The 22064-nt window shown below is 40.7% G+C and overlaps 1 protein-coding gene across 3 annotated transcripts in view; it reads right to left on the bottom strand.

Annotated features, from left to right (window-relative positions):
* Positions 1-21595, bottom strand: part of LOC113125694 (LHFPL tetraspan subfamily member 6 protein) — a 39725-nt gene extending 18130 nt beyond the window's left edge. The window contains exons 1-2 of one of the 3 annotated variants that reach the window (XM_026299324.1): positions 21297-21595; positions 19881-20448 (exon numbers count right to left, since the gene is read on the bottom strand). In XM_026299324.1, the coding sequence (XP_026155109.1) occupies positions 19881-20265 (385 nt within the window). In that variant the 5' untranslated portion in view covers positions 20266-20448; positions 21297-21595. The remainder of the gene's footprint in view (positions 1-19880; positions 20449-21296) is intronic. The other 2 variants (XM_026299325.1, XM_026299323.1) reach the window with 2 other exon arrangements.
* Positions 21596-22064: the final 469 nt, after the last annotated feature.

The following is a 22064-nucleotide window of genomic DNA, read 5'->3' as shown; positions in this document are numbered from 1 at the left end:
CAATGGCAGTCCAAGTGAGACAGGTGCAGGAAAGGTTTTTAATGAGTATACCTTAAAAACTGCCTGCTCACCGACAGAACAAAATAGAGACTCTTAAGATGCCAAAAATACAAAAATGTATTACATGTGCAAAAAATAATAAGTTCAAAAACTGAGAATAGAACTGAATATTTCAATCAACATTGTCAGCACAACTTATAGACCCTGTAATTTCACTGTCATAAATAAGCAAATAAGCTATCAGCTAACACCAGTCATAATAGAAGAAGCCATATGACAAGAGGTTCTGCATGAGCTTGTTAACCACTTGGATCTGATGTAGTTTATCTGGATAATATACGAGAACGTTGACAGTGCTGAACATAAACGTTGCCTGTTTTTTTTTGTTTGAAATTTAATTGCAGGAAGGGATTATAATGATGCATGAGTGAAAAAGAGTGCTGCCAGTCAACTGTCATACAACGTGGTTGAAATTTTTGCCAGACCACAATGAGCAAAGTGAACTCGGGGGTAACTGGGTGAGCAAACCATTTTATTCCAAAACACGGAAATTACAAGGCATGGTGCAATTTATTTTGGTCAGAACATGCTGAACTGCTGGACTTAAACTGGTGCTGCAGCACAACTTGTAAACTCGCCCATCATCTCCTTGTCTTGGCAGCTGGGCAGTATTTTGATTTGTTCATCAAGCAACTAAGTTCATGTTTTTACCTTTTTGTTCATTCTGAGCTTCAAATTTTTTGACAAATTTTTTTTAGAATGAAACCAATTTTTGAAAAGAAGCATGAAACCAACTGAAGCTACAAATAGATTTACCCAAATGTGTTGGCAGACAGGTGGCAGGAGTATGTGTTATTAGGTGAAACTTTCATGCCCTAGGATCACACTTGCTGTGTGAAGTCTGCTACTCTGAAGATGAAGCTCATTTCAAATGGGAAGGTGTTAAAACTGTGTCCTTCCTCTGCACAGGCATAAAGTTGTCAGGAAGCCGAAGTGAACCAAATTTTTTGAGAAAACCGTTGACCTATGAATCAAAGAGACCATAACATTCTATGTTTCAGTATTAGAACTGATTAATTGAATTTGTAGAAAATTAGATATCAATATTAAATGTTGTCCACATATCATTACATAGGTATCTAGAGTTTGAAGGAAGATACATTAAATACATTCTGCAGCAACTGATTCCAGTGTCAAAGCATGAGGAGTGACCGAGTCAGCACCACCTCTGACATCTGTGACTGATTACAAGTTGTAATGTGTCAGTGATAAATGTGTGAACATGAGGCAGTGATGAATTTAACACTGTTCCCCAAGGAACAGAGACCTTCCATTACATGTCTTATTACTGTCTTCCCCTCATGATGACTCAATTGATTGTTATGGGCCAACAAAGGAAACCCTCCTCTGCTCATCCAAAGATTATGATACCCGATAAGAGAGAGAAAAAACAACCACAGCAGCTTTAAACCCAATGAGCCCCTTGTTCAACGTTTAATTAAAGCATTGAATGTCTGGTGTTATTGAGCAGTTGCTGGACCATAAAGGTGAATGCAGTGTTTCTTTACATATGTTGATTTTCAATGAAAACAACTTTTCTTCTCAGAAGAGGAAACATGGAAATATGGCAACTGTTCTGATTGGCATATCCTACTGCCAGGGCTTCTTCTGCTGTGGTGCGTGCTAAACCAGGCGCCTTCATGGATGAATTCAGAGGAGAAATGCAAAGCATGGAGAAACAGCACTCCTTTCTACCCACAGAGGTTGACCACTGCATATGCTGCCACTTATTATTCCATGTGTCTGCCTGTTTCCATTGTATTTATAAAAGCGGGAACTTGATTTAGATCTGGTCCATCTGGTAGTCACTAAAGGGATGGGTGCCACATCTTCCGCTCTCTGCTTACTGGCCTTTATTTAAAGAAGATGGTAAGTGAGATAGCAGGGCGTTACTCTTCCCCCTGTTTTTCTCTTTGACACCCACTGCTGCTGCAGTTTATGATGCTGGCTGGGAGGCAGTGTGAGGAGAGAGGGTCTGAGCCTGTGGAGGTGTAAAACCCCCTCCCTCTTTCTCTGGTGGAATGAAAAGATTCCACGGGTGGCCTCCAGAGCCCCTTTGCTTCCAGAACCCTCCCCCAGCCTCAACTCCTATCAACCTTCAGCAACCCCTGAAAAGGAGGTGGAAAATAGAGGTAACAGAGCTGAGATATGGGGCACAGAGGAGCAAGAGGCTGATTAAAAGAATTTTTACCCTCTGACTTCAATGTCTGGAACTCCTATAAGGTTTTCAAGAATTTGTACCTACAAATGGAGGAAGTGTAAGTGTAAATGCACTCCATAGGAAATATGGATAGCTAACCTGCCAAAAGATGATTTCTTGGTCTAACAAAGTTTTTCTTGTTGTACAAGCACAGAGAACAAAAAAAAAGATTACCAAAATAAAATTCTCCATGTATTCCTCAACATTTTAAAAACACAGACATGAGCCCATTTCCACTATAATTGCATTTGAGAGATCATAATACCTCTTAATGGGAAGCAAAGTCATTGCAACGGACAACTGGTAATGTGATTGTCTGCCCATGACTGACACTCAATTCAAATCTTTCTATAAATGCCCTTATTTCATTACCCTCTAATGTGTTCTTTATTCTGTGTGCTGGTGCACATAGAGGTGGGGAGAGATGAGGGGAGGGATGGTCAAAGATGAGCTGCTATTTAAAATATTTTATTTCATGGGTTATGTTTCTGCTGAAAAAAAGTTAAAATCCGGGAATTTCTAATCTCATGATTAATCAGCATCTGGCTCCAGCTGTAACAGACTGTTTGTCTCCTTCATTGCCATGTTAAGTTGAAGTTTGTCCAAGCTTTATTTGACTTCCTCTCTAAAGAAACAAACACAGAGTCTGGCCTCTAGCTGCTTTGTCAGGGGCAACATGTCATTTACTTTGCCACAGTTTCATGACTTCTGGAGTGTACTTGCCAGTAAAGAAGTAACGATAAGATTGGTTGCCTGTCTGCTGCAGTATGGTAAGAACTTTAATGTTGAATGTACTGCAAAACTGATGCTTATAGTAAGGTTTCTGTTCACCAAAACACCAATAAAACAACAAAAATTTACTTTAAAATTAAAATGAGCTGTTTCATTTGAATGTGGGTAAACCATGCAAAGATTTTCATAAAGTGACTTCACACAGTCCCACAATGCTGCTAAAACTGAGTATAAAGGTTCTCACCCACAGTCAGATGGTTGCATTGTGTAGCAAATCACAAGCAAACAAGCACACAAATGACTTGCAAACACTTCTTTGTCTTCCTAAAATCATGATAACAAACACACCGATTGTGGAGCAGCTTTGTGGAGCATCTCTGGCTGCTTCTTCACCATGTGCATATGTTTGCATAACTCCCAGACTGATTGTTTGTTCTGAACTAGTGACAGGATGAAGCTATGACTGAAATTTACAAGAAGAAGAAAACAAAAATATTAAATGTTATTTCAGCAAACAATGTCTGATACGTGAGCAGCTTTCAAAACAAATTGGAGTCTTAAGAGAAAACAGGACCCTGCACAAAAATCACTTTCAACTTTCCATGCTGTTTGCTCATCGTCACCTCAATGTGAAAGCATGGTCATGCCCACTTGTTGCCTCTTAGGAGGCTCCCCATAGGGAAAAAAGGGTCATCTCCACTAATATTCATTTCCAGCCTCACCGACAGAGTGTGGGGGAAGAGACAGGCCAGTGCTCTGGTGCCCACCTGGTGACCAGATGAAGGCTTCAGGGTCTAGCATCCCCTCATAGCGCTGCATATGCAAGCAGGACAGGGCAGGCGCAAAGTTAGCCACTAGCCTGTAGCCTGTCTTTAAGACGAATGAGGCAATGAGTACTTGGCCTAGGACCCCCAGGCGCCCCGCAGAGACCTCACTATTGGGCTGGTGGATTAGGTGTGGATCACAGTTGACGTGACAAACAGAAAGCAATGCGATGGTGGAGAGAGAGAGTGGAGTTGTTTCCTTTGCTTCAAAAGTGGAGTAATTACATGTGATATGGTGTTTTTGACTTTTATGACCCTTGTATGCCTTCCACCCGAAAGAGAGCTGGGATAATAAGCGGGTATAGATAATGGATGAATGGATGGATGGATGGATGACCCTTCTATGAACTTCTATCTTGTGAAAAAAATACATAAACTATTCAATTAATGGAAAATGAAAATTTATATGCTGGAGTACTGAGCTGTTGATTGGACAAAACAGGCATTTTAAAGCCTTCAGCCTCTGTGAAATTAGTTCGCACCTATACATATCAATAATAATGATGAATAACCTATGCAAAGCTTTGGGATTTTTATTTGTATTGTTTATAGGCATTAGAACATAATACAAGTAGATTATATTTCCAGTTGTTTCATATTATCACTGGAAACAAGCCACTCAAGCGGTAGCAGCCCATTTCCCCCATGTTCATCTCACCACCCCCACCTATTACCGTTTCCTTGAAGATATATAGCCAGCCATACACATGCCAATGAATCACAGGCTCTGCACACGAAACACTGCCCTTGGTTAGGTGTTATGTCTCAAGCTCAAGGTCTAACAATGGGGTAATCTCAAAGCCCTGAGATAGAGGAGGATTTTAGAGAATGATATGTTAAACTGTGGTTTGAGGGCAGTTCTTTAATTGGCAGACACATGGTGTAGGATCAGTCATTTAGTGGGTTTAAGACAAAAGAAGAAGGTCAGTGGCTAGATGTCAGAAATAGTACTGTATGTGAAGAATGCAGATCAAAATTCCTGTAAAGACATTAGGAGAAATGGTATTAAACCCATCCATAGTATACAGCAAGGCAACATAAAGTTGGTCACCATTATAATTGACAAACATTGGTCTGTCAGTAGAAGGAAAGGATGTTGATCTCGTTCACATATCAATACATCCTGCAGATGCCCCTGTCACTAACACAAGCCTGGTGGTTGCTTGTGTCTGATTCTCCATCCTGCACTGTCCCCACGACTCCCTCTCGCCTTCTGTGTAACTGCCTGCAGGGTGCACCATGGGGATAAGAGCATGTTCAAAACAACAAAGCTTAGAGCAAGGACACTAGTAGGCTCCCAGCTGAAAGCTCTGAGCTTTGATCATGATTACAGATTGCGTGGCTCAGGGCAGGTGTCTTCCTGACTCAGCGACACCCTGCTGACAGCCTATCAATAAGCAGTGGGAAGGATGACTGTTTGAATACTTCGCCTCGACGTCAACACACCTTTAACTCCCTAAGGTGCCTCTGTACAAGCTGTCTCCTTTCAACTGCTGTTTTGTTTGGCTGCTTCCAAGAACAGGATGTTTTTAAAAACCCATGGATCTTAAACTAGAGTTCATAAAGGAAACTTTTTTCTCTAAGGGAAATTGGAAATAAGTTTATAAGAACCCCACCCCAGTTACTTCATCCCATTAATACATCTGGTTTTCTCATTAAACCACACTTTTGGCTTTATTGCTGAGCCGCTATCCCTCTACCACATGAAAACTACTTCACAGTGACTATACTGAAAGTAATTGTAAAATACCCGTGCTTGTATCATTTCAAGTAACATATGAGTAATATAATATAATTCTCTTTTCAAAGCGAATGTATGCCACTGGGGAAAACCAGGTGCCAGTTGCTATTAACTTTGCAAACAAGAACCAAGGAAAAAGTGCTCAGCTCCTCTCAAGTCTTTCACTGTAAATGTCTCTGGAGAATAGAGAACAAAGCTGGACTGACCAGTAACCATATATTTGCCATTTATCCACTTTCCTTTTGACTGAGAGCGTGAAGAAGAGGCAGAGAGTGTGAGACTCACATCAAGAAAAACTTGAAAAACCCTCTGGGAAGACATCCCCTGAAATAATAAGCTGTCTTATTATTACTGACACTTCCTTACTAGCAAAAAAGTGTAAGGACAAGATTTTGCTCCTGTCCAGATATTTTGTACCAACATTGTGCACCTTGACACAGACAAACTGAAAAGCACTTCAGAAGAGACAGATACAGTAGAACAGACAGAATGTTTAATGGGTGTGTTCAATGAAGACATGAGAAATTAGAATGGTGTTATTAGCTTAAGCACAATGTGTTTGTCTATTGTTATAACTTAGATGATGTTCAGATCACATTTTATGGCAAATTAACTAAGAAAACCATTTAATTCCAAGGGGCTGATATACTTTTTGTACAGAAGCAATTTCTCCAACAGAGGAAACTTCAGAGCAGCCACTGGCTTTGTGGTCTGAGTCAAAAACTGGTCTAATCATACAGGAAGGGTTACGATATGAATACAGGATACATATGAAAATCTTGGCCTTATACTAGAGGATATTTCCATTACAGATCAACTGCCAGCAAGTTCACCTGCTTTTCAGCTGTTTCTCTGCTTTTTTGACAGGGAAAATAATGGCTAATTCATCTTCAACAGTACTGCCTTGGAAACTAAATGATCGCAGAGCTCCAGACACAGTAGAGGCTGCAGGGTACAGTATGTGTATGTGTTTGTGATGAAGGGGGATGGACGGGGGGGCCGTCACAAAGCAGTTATTATTGACATTTGATGCAAGCAACGTACTTCAATTTAACAGATCTCCTACAGACTAACCTTGAAGTCACTTTAAGTTTATGTTTGATGTACAGTGTAATTGCTGAGTGATGGATGTCAAACTCATCGCACTCACTCTCTCTCTCTTAAGACACCTCTGCCGTCTCACAGCAGAAGGCTGTTGCTACTACAGAGGTGTAAAACAACACTGGGCAACATTTCTGGGGCTGTTAAATGTGGAGAAGGAAATCAGTACAACATCAAACCACAGATCAGCTATGAAGCAGACAAAAAAGTACAACCTGTGCTTTGTCCACCCTGACATGGACATTGACAGTCTCCATCATGTTATCAGCAGGCTGACTGTACTGACTTCTTTTTATTTGCCTCTTTGCACATGATGAGCCATTGGGTATCCATCATGAGTGAGGCTGAGTACTCTCAGTTTGAAAACACACAAACATACTCCAGCCAGCCATTTATTCTAATGTCAGCAGTGAAGCACACTATGGTCAGGCTGAAACATTTTGAGCCAAAAAGCTTTGGAAGACTCCACTTTCCTGATTCAGCAACTCTTATCATTTTGTAAGAACGGCTCAGCCAGTCACTGAAACTACACTGTTATAACAAGTAATCAGCCAAATTTCTTTTTATTTGTGTAATTTCCCCTTGAAATAATTACTTTAAATACATGCCTTGTGGATGAACTGAATTCAATCTGAAAAGTCATTCTGACACAATAAAGCCATATCTTCAGATTTCTTGCATTTATGGGCTCCAGCACAGAGACTAGAGTCAGTGAGAGCAGAAAAGGGAGGTGCCCTGAGGGGAATGTCAGCAAAGGACCAGCATGAGAGAAGCACTATCAGGACAGTTGTGATAGTGACACATTCACTAATGATCAAGTGTTAGCTGGCGGTGCAGGAGATAAGTAGATGAGTGATATCACTGGCAGCAAAGCAATATGTTTCAGCTCCCAAGGGCTTGGCTCCACATATACTCACGCTGTAATTACACCTGAACAGGTGACACCCTTGTCTTCAGTTGTCTCTTTTAAAAGGTCTCTAGTTTCCCTTCAATTTGGCCATGTAATGATACTTATATACATATAGTTGAGTAAGGCTGTAATACTAGGGTGTGGAAACTGTAATGACATTCATGTATTTTGTAGAAGAATCCATACTTGTATTAGATGTTGGATGCTAGAACAGCTCAGCCGCTGCCAGAAATAAATTATTTGATCCCATTATCACTTATGAATGGATGTGGAGTACTTTGTCTTGTGAGGATTCATGTAAAATGAAAGCCATAACAAAAAACAGACCAATAATGGTGGTTAGTGTTTGCATTATATTGGAGCTACTGTTTCCATTACATTGGCAAATCTATAAAGAACGAGAATAATTTATATTTAATCACTTTCATTCGTCCTGACCATCTTCCACTAGAGACATCAACTCATAAGCCAGCCATTCGAAGAAATAGCTGGGATACATGATTAAAAATCTTGGGTCCAGTTACATTATAAGTCTAAATCAAAACCAGGATAAACTTTCTGATGTAATTATAACTAGAACCATGCAGGGCTCTGTTGCTATGGAGACCCATGGCAAGCCCATGGGCAGGGAACTGGATGTAGTTGGCTTGTCAGGCCTGGGAGAACAACACTAGGGGGGCTCAGATTGGTCCAGATCCAAAATTAGAGCAGAGAGCGAAGTCACTCTGCTGGATCAAAGACTGCCGTTGTTCCCATGCTCCCTTTAGAAAGGAGCAAAAATCTCAGCTTTCACTTTCATTTGAGTTGTTTCAATGTGAGAACAGTGTGAGAACATACACATGGGTAAAACAAGAAAAAAAAAAATAGTAAAAAAGGAGAATAGGTGACTAATGGTGATAATGAGCATGAAAAAGGCAGAGGAAGAAGTAGAGTGGCTTATAGCAGGTGAAGTAAGAGATAAATCACTGCTGATATCATTAGCCCCTCATTCCATAAGGCTATTTGTAAACTGCATCTGACCTATCTTGTCAAAGCCTGCCTCTATTGTTTAGAATGCAATTTCTTATGCTCAGTTTATTTTAGTATTATAAACTTGTTGCTGCATAACATTCAAAAATAGCTTCCAAACTGCAGACAGTGCTGACAGCATGCTGTTTTTCAAAACCATTCTATATATGGCCATTAGCACTTGGTGATTTTCATAAACAAATATGGGTAGAGCATGTTCTCTGTCCTGTTTATAGCCTCCTCTAGCTCTCTCTGCGATCAAGCTCACTTTGTGCATTCCAAAGACCTTGAGTTATGCTTTCATAGGGCTGCATTTTGGACTGAGTGGCTCAAAATATATCCCGCTGCTCTGTCTTATGTTGAACTGAAAGGGTGTCCCATCTTGAGGCCCCTTATTCTAGCGCAGTTTCACAGTCTTTGTCTGCTGGTTAGAAAGAGTAAGAGTCTGACTATAATCTCTTTCTTGTCTACTGTTGGTTATATTTAGATGTTGTTGCTGCCAATTTTTTGGTCTTTTGGGTTCACAAGAAGACCAGTCAACAAAGTGTTCAATTGTAAAGGATTAACTACAATCTGCTCGTCAAGGGGAAAAATGATGGCATGTTGTTTTCTGAATCTGAATGCAACCTGTAGCTTAACTTTTGTATCTTAAGGAACAGACTGCTGACTGCCGACTGTGACTTCGGAATTTCTCCAAATGTTGCCCCTCCCTCCTTCACCCCCTGCTGCTGTGGAAACCAGATCCTATAATGGAAAGAGCCCACCCAACTGCTGCTGACCAGCTGGAATGAGAGTCTGGGAAGCACAGCAAAACTGGAATCACAGAGCGTCGTCTTCCACCCAAAAACTAACCCCTCCGCAGTCTCCACAAACACAGCCGTGGGTGACAAAATGGAGTTGATTGTTCGGCTTGTGGGTAGCAGAGTAGTACACTAACATTCATTGCAGCATCACACTTAGAAAGTGCTGGGTTCAAACCCGATTTGGCCCAGGGCCTTTCTGTGTTGAATTTACATATTCTCCCTATATATTTGTGGGTTTTCTCCAGCTAGTCTGGCTTCCTTCCACAGTCCAAACACTTGCAGGTTAGGTTAATTCATTGCCCGTGGGCAATTTAGGCTGCAAATGTGAACAAGTGGTTGTCTGTCTGTATGTGTCAGCCCTGTGACAGACTGGCAATCTGTCTCACCTGTGTCTCCTGGGACAGGCTCCAAGCCTCAATTAGATAAGCAGTATAGGTAATGGATAGATGTTCAACTTGTGTCAGCCTTTGAGGAAGTTTGAGGAATGCCCTCCTTTTTGTCCAAAGACATAATTTCATGCGGCACAATTACAGCGTTGTCATTTTATGATACTGATATGATAAGTGATACTTCGGTTATTACTATGCCAAGGTGCCTTTGAAGGTGTTTCTGCACGACTACACAAACGGCCACAATGCACATTCCGCTCCATCAAATGAAGTCTTATTTGTATTGATCACTAAAAACACAGTTCTTCCCTCAATGGTCTTCCTGAATTTATAACATAAAAATCCTTGACTCATTTAAAGCCTTGTAGTGGTTGTGAGGTATCGAGGTGAGTGGTATTTACTCCAGGGCAAGTTTCTTTCTCTTTCTCTTTCTCTCTCTACCTCTCTCTCTCTCTACACACACACATGCACAAAGAGAAGCATACAAGCAACAAATTCACACTTTAAAAAAAACCACATGCCCCTTTCAACACGTGACTACTGTCACAGGTCTTTAACACACTGTGGCCCATTAGTGAGAGACAAATTCATGTGCACAGGTGACCCCTCTCCTCTTCAGATCTGATCTGCAGCTGCCATTTATGATACCTTCACCTGTCTTCACTGTGTAGCAGCACATGTTTTTGAGTGGGGCAAATCTTCTCTCCCAGACCTGCACACTGACCCTGATCTAATTCTCCCGGAGACAGAGGCCACTCTCTTCCACCCCTACCGAGAGCGCTCTGCTCTTCATTCAGCTCTTAATGCTATTCCTATCCTTTCAGTGATGAGATACAGGAAATACTTGGACACACTGACCCAAATTAAATGAGACAACCATGAGTTAAAGTGGGAGGGAAAAGACAAAAGTGACTTACTCTTTAAGTGGGTGTTCACATTGCCTCTTAGGGATTCTGAAATTTGCAATATAATGTATCTGTGGCTTCAGAATAAAGAAACTAAAACCAAGCAATTAGAATGGACTTCTTGAGCTAAAATAAACTCCACTGTTATTGTACACTGCCATTTTATTGCAGACCCATCTTCATACATCCAGTCACATATTCTGTTTCCTTGCTCACCTGCCATTTGACCAATGACATGCCAGCTAGAAAGGAATATTGATCCCACATCACTAGGAAGAACAAGGTATAATTAACTGTAGTGTTAAAGGCATGGCACCTCTGAGACTGTAAAATAGGGTATGAATACCGAGCAAACTACTTCATCCCACAGGGCTCAGACGCAAACCATCCAATCCATAGATATTCATTTATTCAGCCAGCTGAATGGCCTCTGACACTCACAGATGCCTAACAGGTCAAATGTGGGGTTTTCATCTTCTTCAAAACTAATTAGATGAAACATGGTGAAGTTAGGAAAAAGGGATTTTCCCCCCTTGTTCTTGTTTTTGGTTTCCGTTTGTACAATAGGATTTATGTGCCACAAAAAACAAAACAAAAAGCTCAAAAGATGGGTTAATTCATGTCTGCCTAAGTGTGACTACAGTATTGCTCAGTGTAGGTCTTGGTGGGGCACTGACATCAAACATGCCTTCCAAAATGTGTGTCACCAGTGATACAGAGAAGTGGAGCCTCTTCCATCTGTTACGCATCTGTCTGAGCAGTGATTCATCCATTCACACATATTCACTGTTTCTGGCATCAGAGACAAAGTCGTGATATGTGTTAATTCCTTTTCGTCTGTTTTGCCATTTATTTTAAAAGTCAGAAGAATGTGCTGGGTAATCGTCTCAGATAGGCATGTTAGTGGTGGTCAGTCAGCTCACCACTTTGGTCCAGGCTAAAATATCCCATCAACTATTGGATGGAAACCCATGAAAATGTATACAGACATTCATGGTGCCAGGAGAATGAATCATATTGATCCTGGTGTTTCCCTGACATTTCCTCTTGCACTGTGTGATTCTTACATTCATGGTCCCCAGTACATTAACTATAAGAACTGGTGACACCCTGACTTTTGAGCTACAGTGGGTACGGAAAGTATTCAGACCCCTTTAAATTTTTCACTCTTTGTGTCATTGCTGCCATTTGCCAAAATGAAAAAAGTTCATTTTATTTCTCATTAATGTACACTCAGCACCCCATCTTGACAGAAAAAAACAGAAATGTAGAAATTTTTGCAAATTTATTAAAAAAGAAAAACTGAAATATCACATGGTCATAAGTATTCAGACCCTGTGCTCCGTATTGAGTAGAAGCACCCTTTTGAGCTAGTACAGCCATGAGTCTTCTTGGGAATGATGCAATACGTTTTTCACACCTGGATTTGGGGATCCTCTGCCATTCTTCCTCGCAGATCCTCTCCAGTTCTGTCAGGTTGGATGGTGAACGTTGGTGGACAGCCATTTTCAGGTCTCTCCAGAGATGCTCAATTGGGTTTAGGTCAGGGCTCTGGCTGGGCCAGTCAAGAACGGTCACAGAGTTGTTCCGAAGCCACTCCTTTGTTATTTTAGCTGTGTGCTTAGGGTCATTGTCCTGTTGAAAGGTGAACCTTCGGCCCAGTCTGAGGTCCTGAGCACTCTGGAAGAGGTTTTCTTCCAGGATATCTCTGTACTTGGCCGCATTCATCTTTCCTTCAGTTGCAACCAGTCGTCCTGTCCCTGCAGCTGAAAAACACCCCCACAACATGATGCTCCCACCACCATGTTTCACTGTAGGGATTGTATTGGGCAGGTGATGAGCAGTGCCTGGTTTTCTCCACACATACCGCTTACAATTAACGCCAAAAAGTTCAATCTTGATCTCATCAGACCAAAGAATCTTATTTCTCATAGTCTGGGAGTCCTTCATGTGTTTTTTGGCAAACTCTATGCGGGCTTTCATGTGTCTTGCACTGAGGAGAGGCTTCCGTTGGGCCACTCTGCCATAAAGCCCAGACTGGTGGAGGGCTGCAGTGATAGTTGACTTTGTGGAACTTTCTCCCATCTCCCTACTGCATCTCTGGAGCTCAGCCACAGTGATCTTTGGGTTCTTCTTTACCTCTCTCACCAAGGCTCTTCTCCCACGACTGCTCAGTTTGGCTAGACGGCCAGGTCTAGGAAGAGTTCTGGTCGTCCCAAACTTTTTCCATTTGAGGATTATGGAGGCCACTGTGCTCTTAGGAACCTTGAGTGCTGCAGAAATTCTTTTGTAACCTTGGCCAGATCTGTGCCTTGTCATAATTCTGTCTCTGTGCTCCTTGGGCAGTTCCTTCGACCTCATGATTCTCATTTGCTCTGACATGCACTGTGAGCTGTAAGGTCTTATATAGACAGGTGTGTGCCTTTCCTAATCAAGTCCAGTCAGTTTAATTAAACACAGCTGGACTCCAATGAAGGAGCAGAACCATCTCAAGGAGGATCAGAAGAAATGGACAGCATGTGAGTTAAATATGAGTGTCACTGCACAGGGTCTGAATACTTATGACCATGTGATATTTCAGTTTTTCTTTTTTAATAAATTTGCAAAAATTTCTACATTTCTGTTTTTTTCTGTCAAGATGGGGTGCTGAGTGTACATTAATCAGAAATAAAATGAACTTTTTTCATTTTGGCAAATGGCAGCAATGACACAAAGAGTGAAAAATTTAAAGGGGTCTGAATACTTTCCGTACCCACTGTATGTAATGCAGTCTTTCTTTGAATTAACAAGCAGATTAAAAAGTTCAACAGTGAAATGATTCAGTTTAACAAGTCAATGCAATTATTTCTTAAAATGCCCAGAATTTTATAAATTAACGGCTTAAGTTGGTCCACATGTCCATCTCTGAAGACAATAAAATAAAAGAATAAAACTGTGTCATTTATTTTACCCGAAAAAAAAAAAAACACTTCAGGAACAAACTAAAATCATACTTTAATCAAATTTAATCACCTCTCTTGCTCCCAGCAGGTATAAGATAACCCACTGTTTGCTTTGTCCAATCAACAGCTTCACTATGAAAGATATTCATTTGCAATGGAAAAATAAATCCTTACATTTAAGCAGCTGGAACCAGCAAATGTCAGACATTTTTGCTGCAGTTGATATTCTATTATCATATAGTCAACTAATACTTTAAACACTAAAATTTATATCTTAGATTCCTTTATTCCTGTCAGGACATCACCGTTTTTACCACTGCCAGGCAACTGCAGACACAACACACATGTTTTCTAAAACAGATTTTTTTCCAGTGACAAAACCCATCTGATATAGAACACGCCTGCAACTATGGCAGTGAAAACAATGACTGAGAGACTGAAATAACCCTTCTATCTATCCTTTGGTTCCCGAGACTTCCTGTTTGACAAGACTAAATCCCTGTTGATGCCGGGCTTTCCTCCCTGTTTCTCTGTTTCTGTCTCACTGTTGTTTTCCCTTTTTGGTCTGTTCTCTTTTTCTTTCTTTCTTTCTTTCTAACTGAGCCCAAGTCTGCACTTTGGGTCACTGGGTACTGGCCCAACCCATTTTTTTCTGCTTACAGCCAACAGCAATGTTAACAGCCACTGTGAGGAGGAAGAGAGCGAGGGAAAGAGATGGTGGAGAAGAGAACGACACAGATGGATAGTGGGAAAGAGAATTAGGGGGAAGGTGAAACAAGCCTGAAATACAGACATAAAGACAACAGCGCAAATAAATGAATAAATAAAAAAATATTGTAACCTGAGAGGAGAAGGACAGGAAAGGAGGAAAGTGTTTATCCTGAAAACAAGTGAAGGGTGAAGGAGAAAGAGAGAACAGAGCATTGAAGAAAATAGACTGCCTGTGGTGCACAGTCTATATTTCATTGGTCTTAATACTCCACATACCCCTGTAGCGGTGTTGGTGGAAATTTCAGGGAACTCTACTAAGCAAAAATAGCAGCTGGGCTGAATAAGCACATTACAGTGTTGCATGAGTGGTCTGCACTTTAGGTGATCAATCTGGCCAGAGGAAGAGATGTCCACATTATAATCATCAATGACCGGAAACATGAGCAATGAAGAGCAGGATTGTGTTCTAAAACCCACACGACAAGGTTTTTGTCAGTAGGGAAAGGGCCTGGTATATTCACTGTAAACATATGGGCTAGTGCTATCTCATTAGCTTTATGCAACGCCTAGATGGACAGATGAGACAGTGTAGTCCATCATCACATCAAACTGGCAGGCCTACGAGGGGTTTTGGAAGTAAAATGATGACACTGTGCATCAGGGAATATTTAACCATCACCCTGGAAATATCGTGTGCCAGCACCATTGAACAATGCACAGCTCTCTGTTCCAAAGCTTTCCTCATATGGATGCGATTTCATTTGTTGTACCTCTTGAAAATGAGTGCTTGTGGTGAGAGGGGAGTGGAAGCACACATTCTGGGACTGGACAGGCTCCAGCTGGCAAGAACTCACAAAACCGACACAAGGACAAAGCTCCTGGCTGTGTTGGTATGGCTCTCAAACAGGACAACACACTCTTGTGCCAAATAGCCCTTGGCAACAATGTGGAAGCCATAATGGCAGCCCGCCTGTAATTTATTTACATGTCTTTAAATTTGTTGCTCATGCCCTTGACATATACTTTGCACTACACAGATCTGGCCTGAGCAGCACACAATCAGGGATTCTATATTATATGTTGTATGTTAGAGGTCACCTTTGGGAGCTACTCATAGAAGTGACTTAAGAGCTGGACGTATCCTCTCTGTAGCTTATATCATTCATTTTCTGATATGCCATACTAGTGTGGGTAAATGAGATGCTGGCACAAAGGTGTAAACAGAACCAATCAACCAGAAAACCAAATGGAGAAGCTTTCCCAGAAGGCAACACGGGCAATTATTTGCTATTTCAGATCAACTGCCATTTTAGTGGATGCTGGTGTGGGAAGTATTCAACCAGCACAGCCAACAAGCCTGAGCACACTGTGAAGGCTTATACTAGGTGCATCACACAAATGTGTCCTCCAGTTCAGATGAATCAGCCCGATACTGTTTCTTCTTTTAACATATTCACACTCTTTGAAACTTTACTAATTTCTAGCTTCTCCTGCCTGCTGTCATAGAATTTTTTTACAAAACTTGCACAGAGGACTTGGTACAACAGTGACAGGCAAAATTAGACTATAAATTCCCTGATGACCACAGCCGTCCCATATGGAAGTAAAATATGCCACATTAGCCAGTTTAAAGCTTTTCCTTACATCCCCAGGGGACACTACACTTCATAAGTCTGCACCTCCTCTCAAACAGTATGAAGTCCTCTCACAGTAAGCATCCTGTATACTGTCCCAACAAACTCCCAGAAAAAGGTCAAGTATAGCAAGTCATACATCACATTGTTCATGTTTTTAGTCTACCTTCAGTTTCAGTGACACAACAGATTTAACACCTTCTCAATAAAGTATAGTCTGTATCCCTTGGCCTTGAGTGGATGTATCGTTTGACATTTTTATCAAGCCTGACTATGATTTCAGTCCAGATGATAGAGCTTCCAAGTTGGTCCAAGCAATATTTTTGAGCATATCTTGCTTAATTGGTTGTGCCAAAAAGGCAATTGGGTATAATTGTTGTTACTTTGAGTAAAGTTGAAAACTGCAAACTCTCGCTCAGGTGTTTTTGCTGACGTATTGCTGAGTACAGTTTCATTTATCTTCCTCTACTACAGTCCTTCATCCTAAACACACACACTCAGTCTACGTTTGTAATTCAACAGAACAGGCATTGTTTTCCAGTGTTTTTGGTCTTAACAATAATCTGTGTTGAATCTAATTCCTCTTTAAGACTCTTTTTTAGACTTTAAGAGTTTTAGTACCAAAAGGTAATTCTGAAATTATGCTTGTGCAGATAAAACTTAAGTCATTTCTTATTTTAAAAGAAGGACAACACTAAATGTTTCTCAGTTATCTTTGAAAACACACTGCCAAGATTTTAAAGGTGTAAGAAAAATTATATCCCACTACTGTACTTTTGGCATCTTTAGGTTGTTTACCTGCAGGTTTTTAATTGATTTTGAAATTTCCCCTTTAAGCTCTGGTTGGGCTTGGCAGCTAGGAATATCACAGACTTTCTTCAAACAAACTTTCAAACACAAACTTTCAAAATTCCTTCAGAATCAGTCACACATTGCATGAATTAGACTGTCTCAGACAACGACATGTGATCTGAGACAAACTCTTGATGTCTGAGCCCTCTCAGCACACACAGCATCACTGAAATCTGAAGGTTCAATCAGGTCACTGAGTCAGGCTTTGAGCCCTTTCGGACTCTTGTGGATTTTAAACATATTTGAAGTTTTTCATTGCAGAATGTACACCCTTTCTGTAGTGTGAGAAGGAGACATAAGGCAGTCCTCACATATCTTTCCCACACTCTTAAATCAACCAGAAAAGTCTGGGTTATGGAATACGTTCATCAAGACAATAAAATAAATATAAGAACATCAGACAGCGCATAATGTAGACGTAGCTATCTTAAGAGGCATTCGTATTTTATCTCTGGCAGTAACCAGAACCTTCATTTTCCAGCTGCTCTCTGTTCCAAATTTGGCATCTGGTCATTATATGACAAAGTTAAATTTTAAGTTTGTTTCTGTGAGATAAGATTTTGCCAAGCAAGTCGTGTCTCAGAAATATTATGCACTGAAAGGAGTATGCCAGTGTAAAAACATGTTGGTCATCATCACGAAATCAAAAAGAAAATGTCAAAACAAACCTACTTATTAGGCAATGACGTGAAAGAGATAAAATTAAATAAGACCAAAAAAAATCATTTAAAGTGAGTTCTTCTGCATTAAAACAAATACATAATGTCTAAAAAAATACATAGAGTACATGGATTTTTAAATCATGGATTAAAAAAAAAACAAACATGAAATAAGTTTCTTCCTACTGTGTGCAGATTTGCTTGTGGCACCGTAAAAGACAAGAAGCAGCTCTGCGGGGGGGAAATCCAAATCCCTAACAACCAAATCCAAGTGAAGAATCTTTTAATGTCTGAACCTCCTGTCTGTGCCACAGCCATCTAGGGTTCACACCAACTAAATCAAGAAACTACATCAAAAACTGTTGTTTAATGTAAGCAGCACAGAGATCTCAGGCCTTTGATTTATGAACCAGAACAACATCATCCTGACTTTAACTCTCTGTAGAGAAAATCTGGGCCTTTGACATTAGCAATTAACCGTCTCTAGAGCTTTTTTTTCAATAATGACCACAAAGAAAACAGCATTATAAGGTGTAAACAGCAACAGTAGTTACTGTTATTCCTTTAGTTGGGGCTGCAACTAATGAGATAAAGCCCTGATAAATCATTTCAACTCCAATTTATTTCATGGGAGTGAGATCAGTTTCCACAAGATATAAGTTAGATGGTTTAATTCTGGTGCATCCGATATGACACTATTCATTAGGGGACAACAACAGGAGCAGAGAAAACACAAAAGTACAACACTGGCATCAGATGTTGAACTATGAGGATCCTTTGCATCTGATGAATTTGCATGCATTGCTTTACTAACTGTATGCCTCATTTACTCCTGCTCCCTGTTCCCGCTAATCACAGAGATTTGACTATATCTCTTGGCACACATTTTGATTTTCCTCCTGCAGATCTTTATTTCTTGGTTCTTGATTATAAGTCATGAATGCTGAATATTTCACTCATCAGGTACATTTTTCCTTTTTCTTCAAACATTCCCTGCCTGACATTTCTACACTCTTTTGTAAGTGACAGAAGACAATACAGTGAGTAGCCCACTGAGCTTCCCAATTGTGCCACTTCCAATTAGCCCATCTGAGACATCTCTGCCCTTTGGCTCGCCAGCATTCAAGTTAAAAGAGCTGAGCAGTGCCACTTGTATTGTCACCCGACTTCCTTTGCTCTCCCTCCATCCAAATTCATGCGTGTCTGGATTTGTGAGTTTACTAAAGAGAGGAATTGCAGGAAAGACAGGCAGGGATTTTTTAATCCTATAACCAAAAATAGCAGCTTGCTGTAATGCTCTATGTATAGGGATGCAGGGAGCTTAAAAGGAGCTCTCCTTACACAAAAGTATACATATCTCAATAAACCAGTCAGCCTTCACCTTAATCATCCTCCATATTATACATCATTAATACTGATGTTCCTGAGTAGCTAAGCCTTTTAGAACTAGGACATGGTGCGTTGTGGTGGTCCTCTGTAGATTTATCCTTCTGAAAAACCTGGCAGCTCTGTCAAATCTGCCTGCAACCTGCTTTTCTGTCACACCACTGTTTAAAGCCAAACTGAAGTGATGGGGATTGTAAATAGCAGAGCGGTGAGCCACAGTATGCAAGCAAATGTTTTCCAGTTAATGAGAGGGCTGGAGTGCCGCAGCTTCTTAAACTAGGGCAGAGAAACTAGCAGCTTCAATAGCAGTTTTCCCCCAGACCTCAAGTCCCGGGAGAGCACATGTGCAAAACCAACAGTACACATAAACAAAGCTGGTGCCACGCAGAGCCATGTCCACATACTGTAATCAAACAAACAAAGTAAAAGACATTTCCATGGCCAGACCTTCAGTGTGGACATGATTCTATGTGGCAAAGAGAAAGAGAATTGGCATAGGCGCACTGTGGGTCAAACCCAGAGCAGAAAATCACAAAGTGTTATTTTGGGCATATATTTGTCCAAATGCAGCTCCATTTTCCATCGCGTTACCAGTCAGATTAAAAACAAAAGGATATGAATTGATGCCAAATGTCTGGTGCACGTAAGAATAAGCGAATAAGCAAAATTATGGATCAGAGTAAAATACAGGAAGGTATTACAAAACTCAAAAATGTTGATGATTTTAAAGATTTCTAAACATATTTGTTTTGTGTTGGGAAGGAGCAAATCAAGTTTGGTGGGAATTTAATTACAGCCATTAAAACCTCACACATCTCTACAAACATGCATATATTTACAGTTAAAGATTCTTGTTAGTTCTTGAATGAAAAGCAAATTTTGGCTGTTCAAAACACTCAAATCCCAGAGTGTAATACACCTTCAGTCAGATGAAAACTACCTACTCTCCATTCTATGAAATTAGGGTCAGAATTGGTTGGAGGTACAAAAATAACCCATGAAAACAGAAAAACGTAAACTTACCTCCAACAAACTGGATGCCACCAGCCACCCGGCCAATAGTACGTGAGATGAGATCGGAGATGCAGCAGCCCATGAGAGCTGTGAGCGCCACAAGCAGGAGGAGGCCACATCCCACACCCGTCACCACCGTGCAGATCCTCCACTCCAGACTGGGAATGCCATTGAAGGAGGCATAGCGCCCACACTGTTCCAGCATCACTGTGGCCTGCCTCTCTTCATCCCGCACCGGGTAGGAGCAGCGTCGAAAAGTGCCAAAGGAAACAGGCTTATCCATCTGTGTCCCCAGCAGCCAGTAAGGCATGAAGAAGCCAACACAGGAGGCAGCAGCACAAAGCAGGGACAGCAGGGTCCAGATAACACCCGTACATGTCAGACTAGACGCCATGGTAAACAGTCAGCAAATGGTTTACACAGTCACTGAACTAACAGCAGTTATATGAGCAGTTGCTGTGTTGTGGGAATCTTTGCGGTGAGCATTTAACACTAGCAGTCTTCACCTTCTCAGTGACTCCGGGTCCCTGTTGGTTGGAGGAGAAACATCCACACTGAGCACTGCCAGAAAAATCATCTGTGAGAATAAGTTGTTGGCTTTGAGAATAACATGAAACTTCACGGTTTGACAAGCTGCAAATCAGAAACCTGTCACTCAGTCCTTATAAACTCAGCATGAACACACTAGCTCAATAACAAGAATCACATATATGAAAGTATAAGAGTATCACTGATTAACTGAGCTTTAATAACAACATGGTCAGTCAAGTATGGCTTTATGTGGTTTTTCGACTAATAATTTATTAGTTAGGTCAAGTTACTGTAAAGTCCTTTAAGACCCAAATCAAAAAGTAACCACATGATTATACTGGGCTTGGCTTAACAATAAACACTGTTATTCAGCACAGTTTCAATACAATTGTGGTTCAATTAAAGGATAATAGTCAGCACAAACCAAAATTTTACAGTCGTGCAATAAAAAAATTATCTGTTCATGTTTTTTTTTTTTAATGTAAGACGTTTTCCTTTTATAATTTATTTGGTAAAGTTGAAATATAGGCCTAGTAACACCATCCTGGTTATTACTTCACAAAATTCAGCACCGTTAGGCATCGGTGAATAACAACACCTAATATATCGGAACAGCAAGCCCATTATTGGGACAACTAACGTTAAACGACAACGTTAGTCTTTTACCTCAAACAATTTCAATAAAAAAGCGAGAACATTTTTATAATAAACTTTGTATTATTCTTACATGACAACAAACCAGGACATTTAGCTGAGGAAACACAACATAAATTCCTGCTGTTGGTTTTTAGTTAGGGGTGACCTCAACGAACAGGCTGCATTATCGCAGTGCTCACACTGTCGGAATGTGAACGATGAAAAGCAGGCACAGAAAAGAAGAGGAAGAAAGCTTACATGTTGGCAGACCTCCTTAATAAGGTGCGCTTGGTGTGCACTCAGGGGTTATTTCCATCTGCGGACTCCAGCTGACTCTCAAAGCAAACTTTCTTCAGTCGAGGAAAGGAGAAAAAATGAGTACGGTCTAGGAATGTAAATCCAAAAACTGACTGCAGAATCCGTTAACAAATCACTTCCTCCTCATCAATATATTTAACCGAGGCGATGATCAATTATTCAGTCCCGTGCGGTGCAGAAACGTGCGGCGCAGACTGACTGGACTCCCGTTTCCACATTCCTGCTCCTACAGAGACGGAGAGAGAGAGAGAGGGAGAGAGACAGAGGGGCTGGGAGGGGGGCGAGTCCATGAACCACTCACAGGAGGTGCCTATCAATCAGACAAATCCCCACCCAGGGGCTGGACTCACTGCTACTATCTTTCCCCACATGCGACTGGTGCATTCAAGGATGGCTCGGAAACTATAAAAAGTTTGGAAATAATTTTGACTAGTAAATCTCCATGATTACTGTAGCGATGAACGTGAGACAAATTAGCTGATTAGAGTAGTGGTTACTATTAGCCTGCGGTCAATATTATTATTACTAATTATCGTACTTATAAGTCATTAACATGAATTAAATTCATATTAATTTTTTTCATGTAATTTTGAAAGAGGGTATTTTAGAGAACAGATCAGGGCTTTATATGGACTTTGTGATGTACTTATTTAGCATATCTGTAAATGTTCTTTGAAAGACCAGATATCTGGTGTTGTATTTTAGCAT

The sequence above is a fragment of the Mastacembelus armatus genome, chromosome 13, assembly GCF_900324485.2.
Source record: "Mastacembelus armatus chromosome 13, fMasArm1.2, whole genome shotgun sequence".
Taxonomy (NCBI): domain Eukaryota; kingdom Metazoa; phylum Chordata; class Actinopteri; order Synbranchiformes; family Mastacembelidae; genus Mastacembelus; species Mastacembelus armatus.
This window is presented reverse-complemented; position numbering and strand designations above follow the sequence as displayed.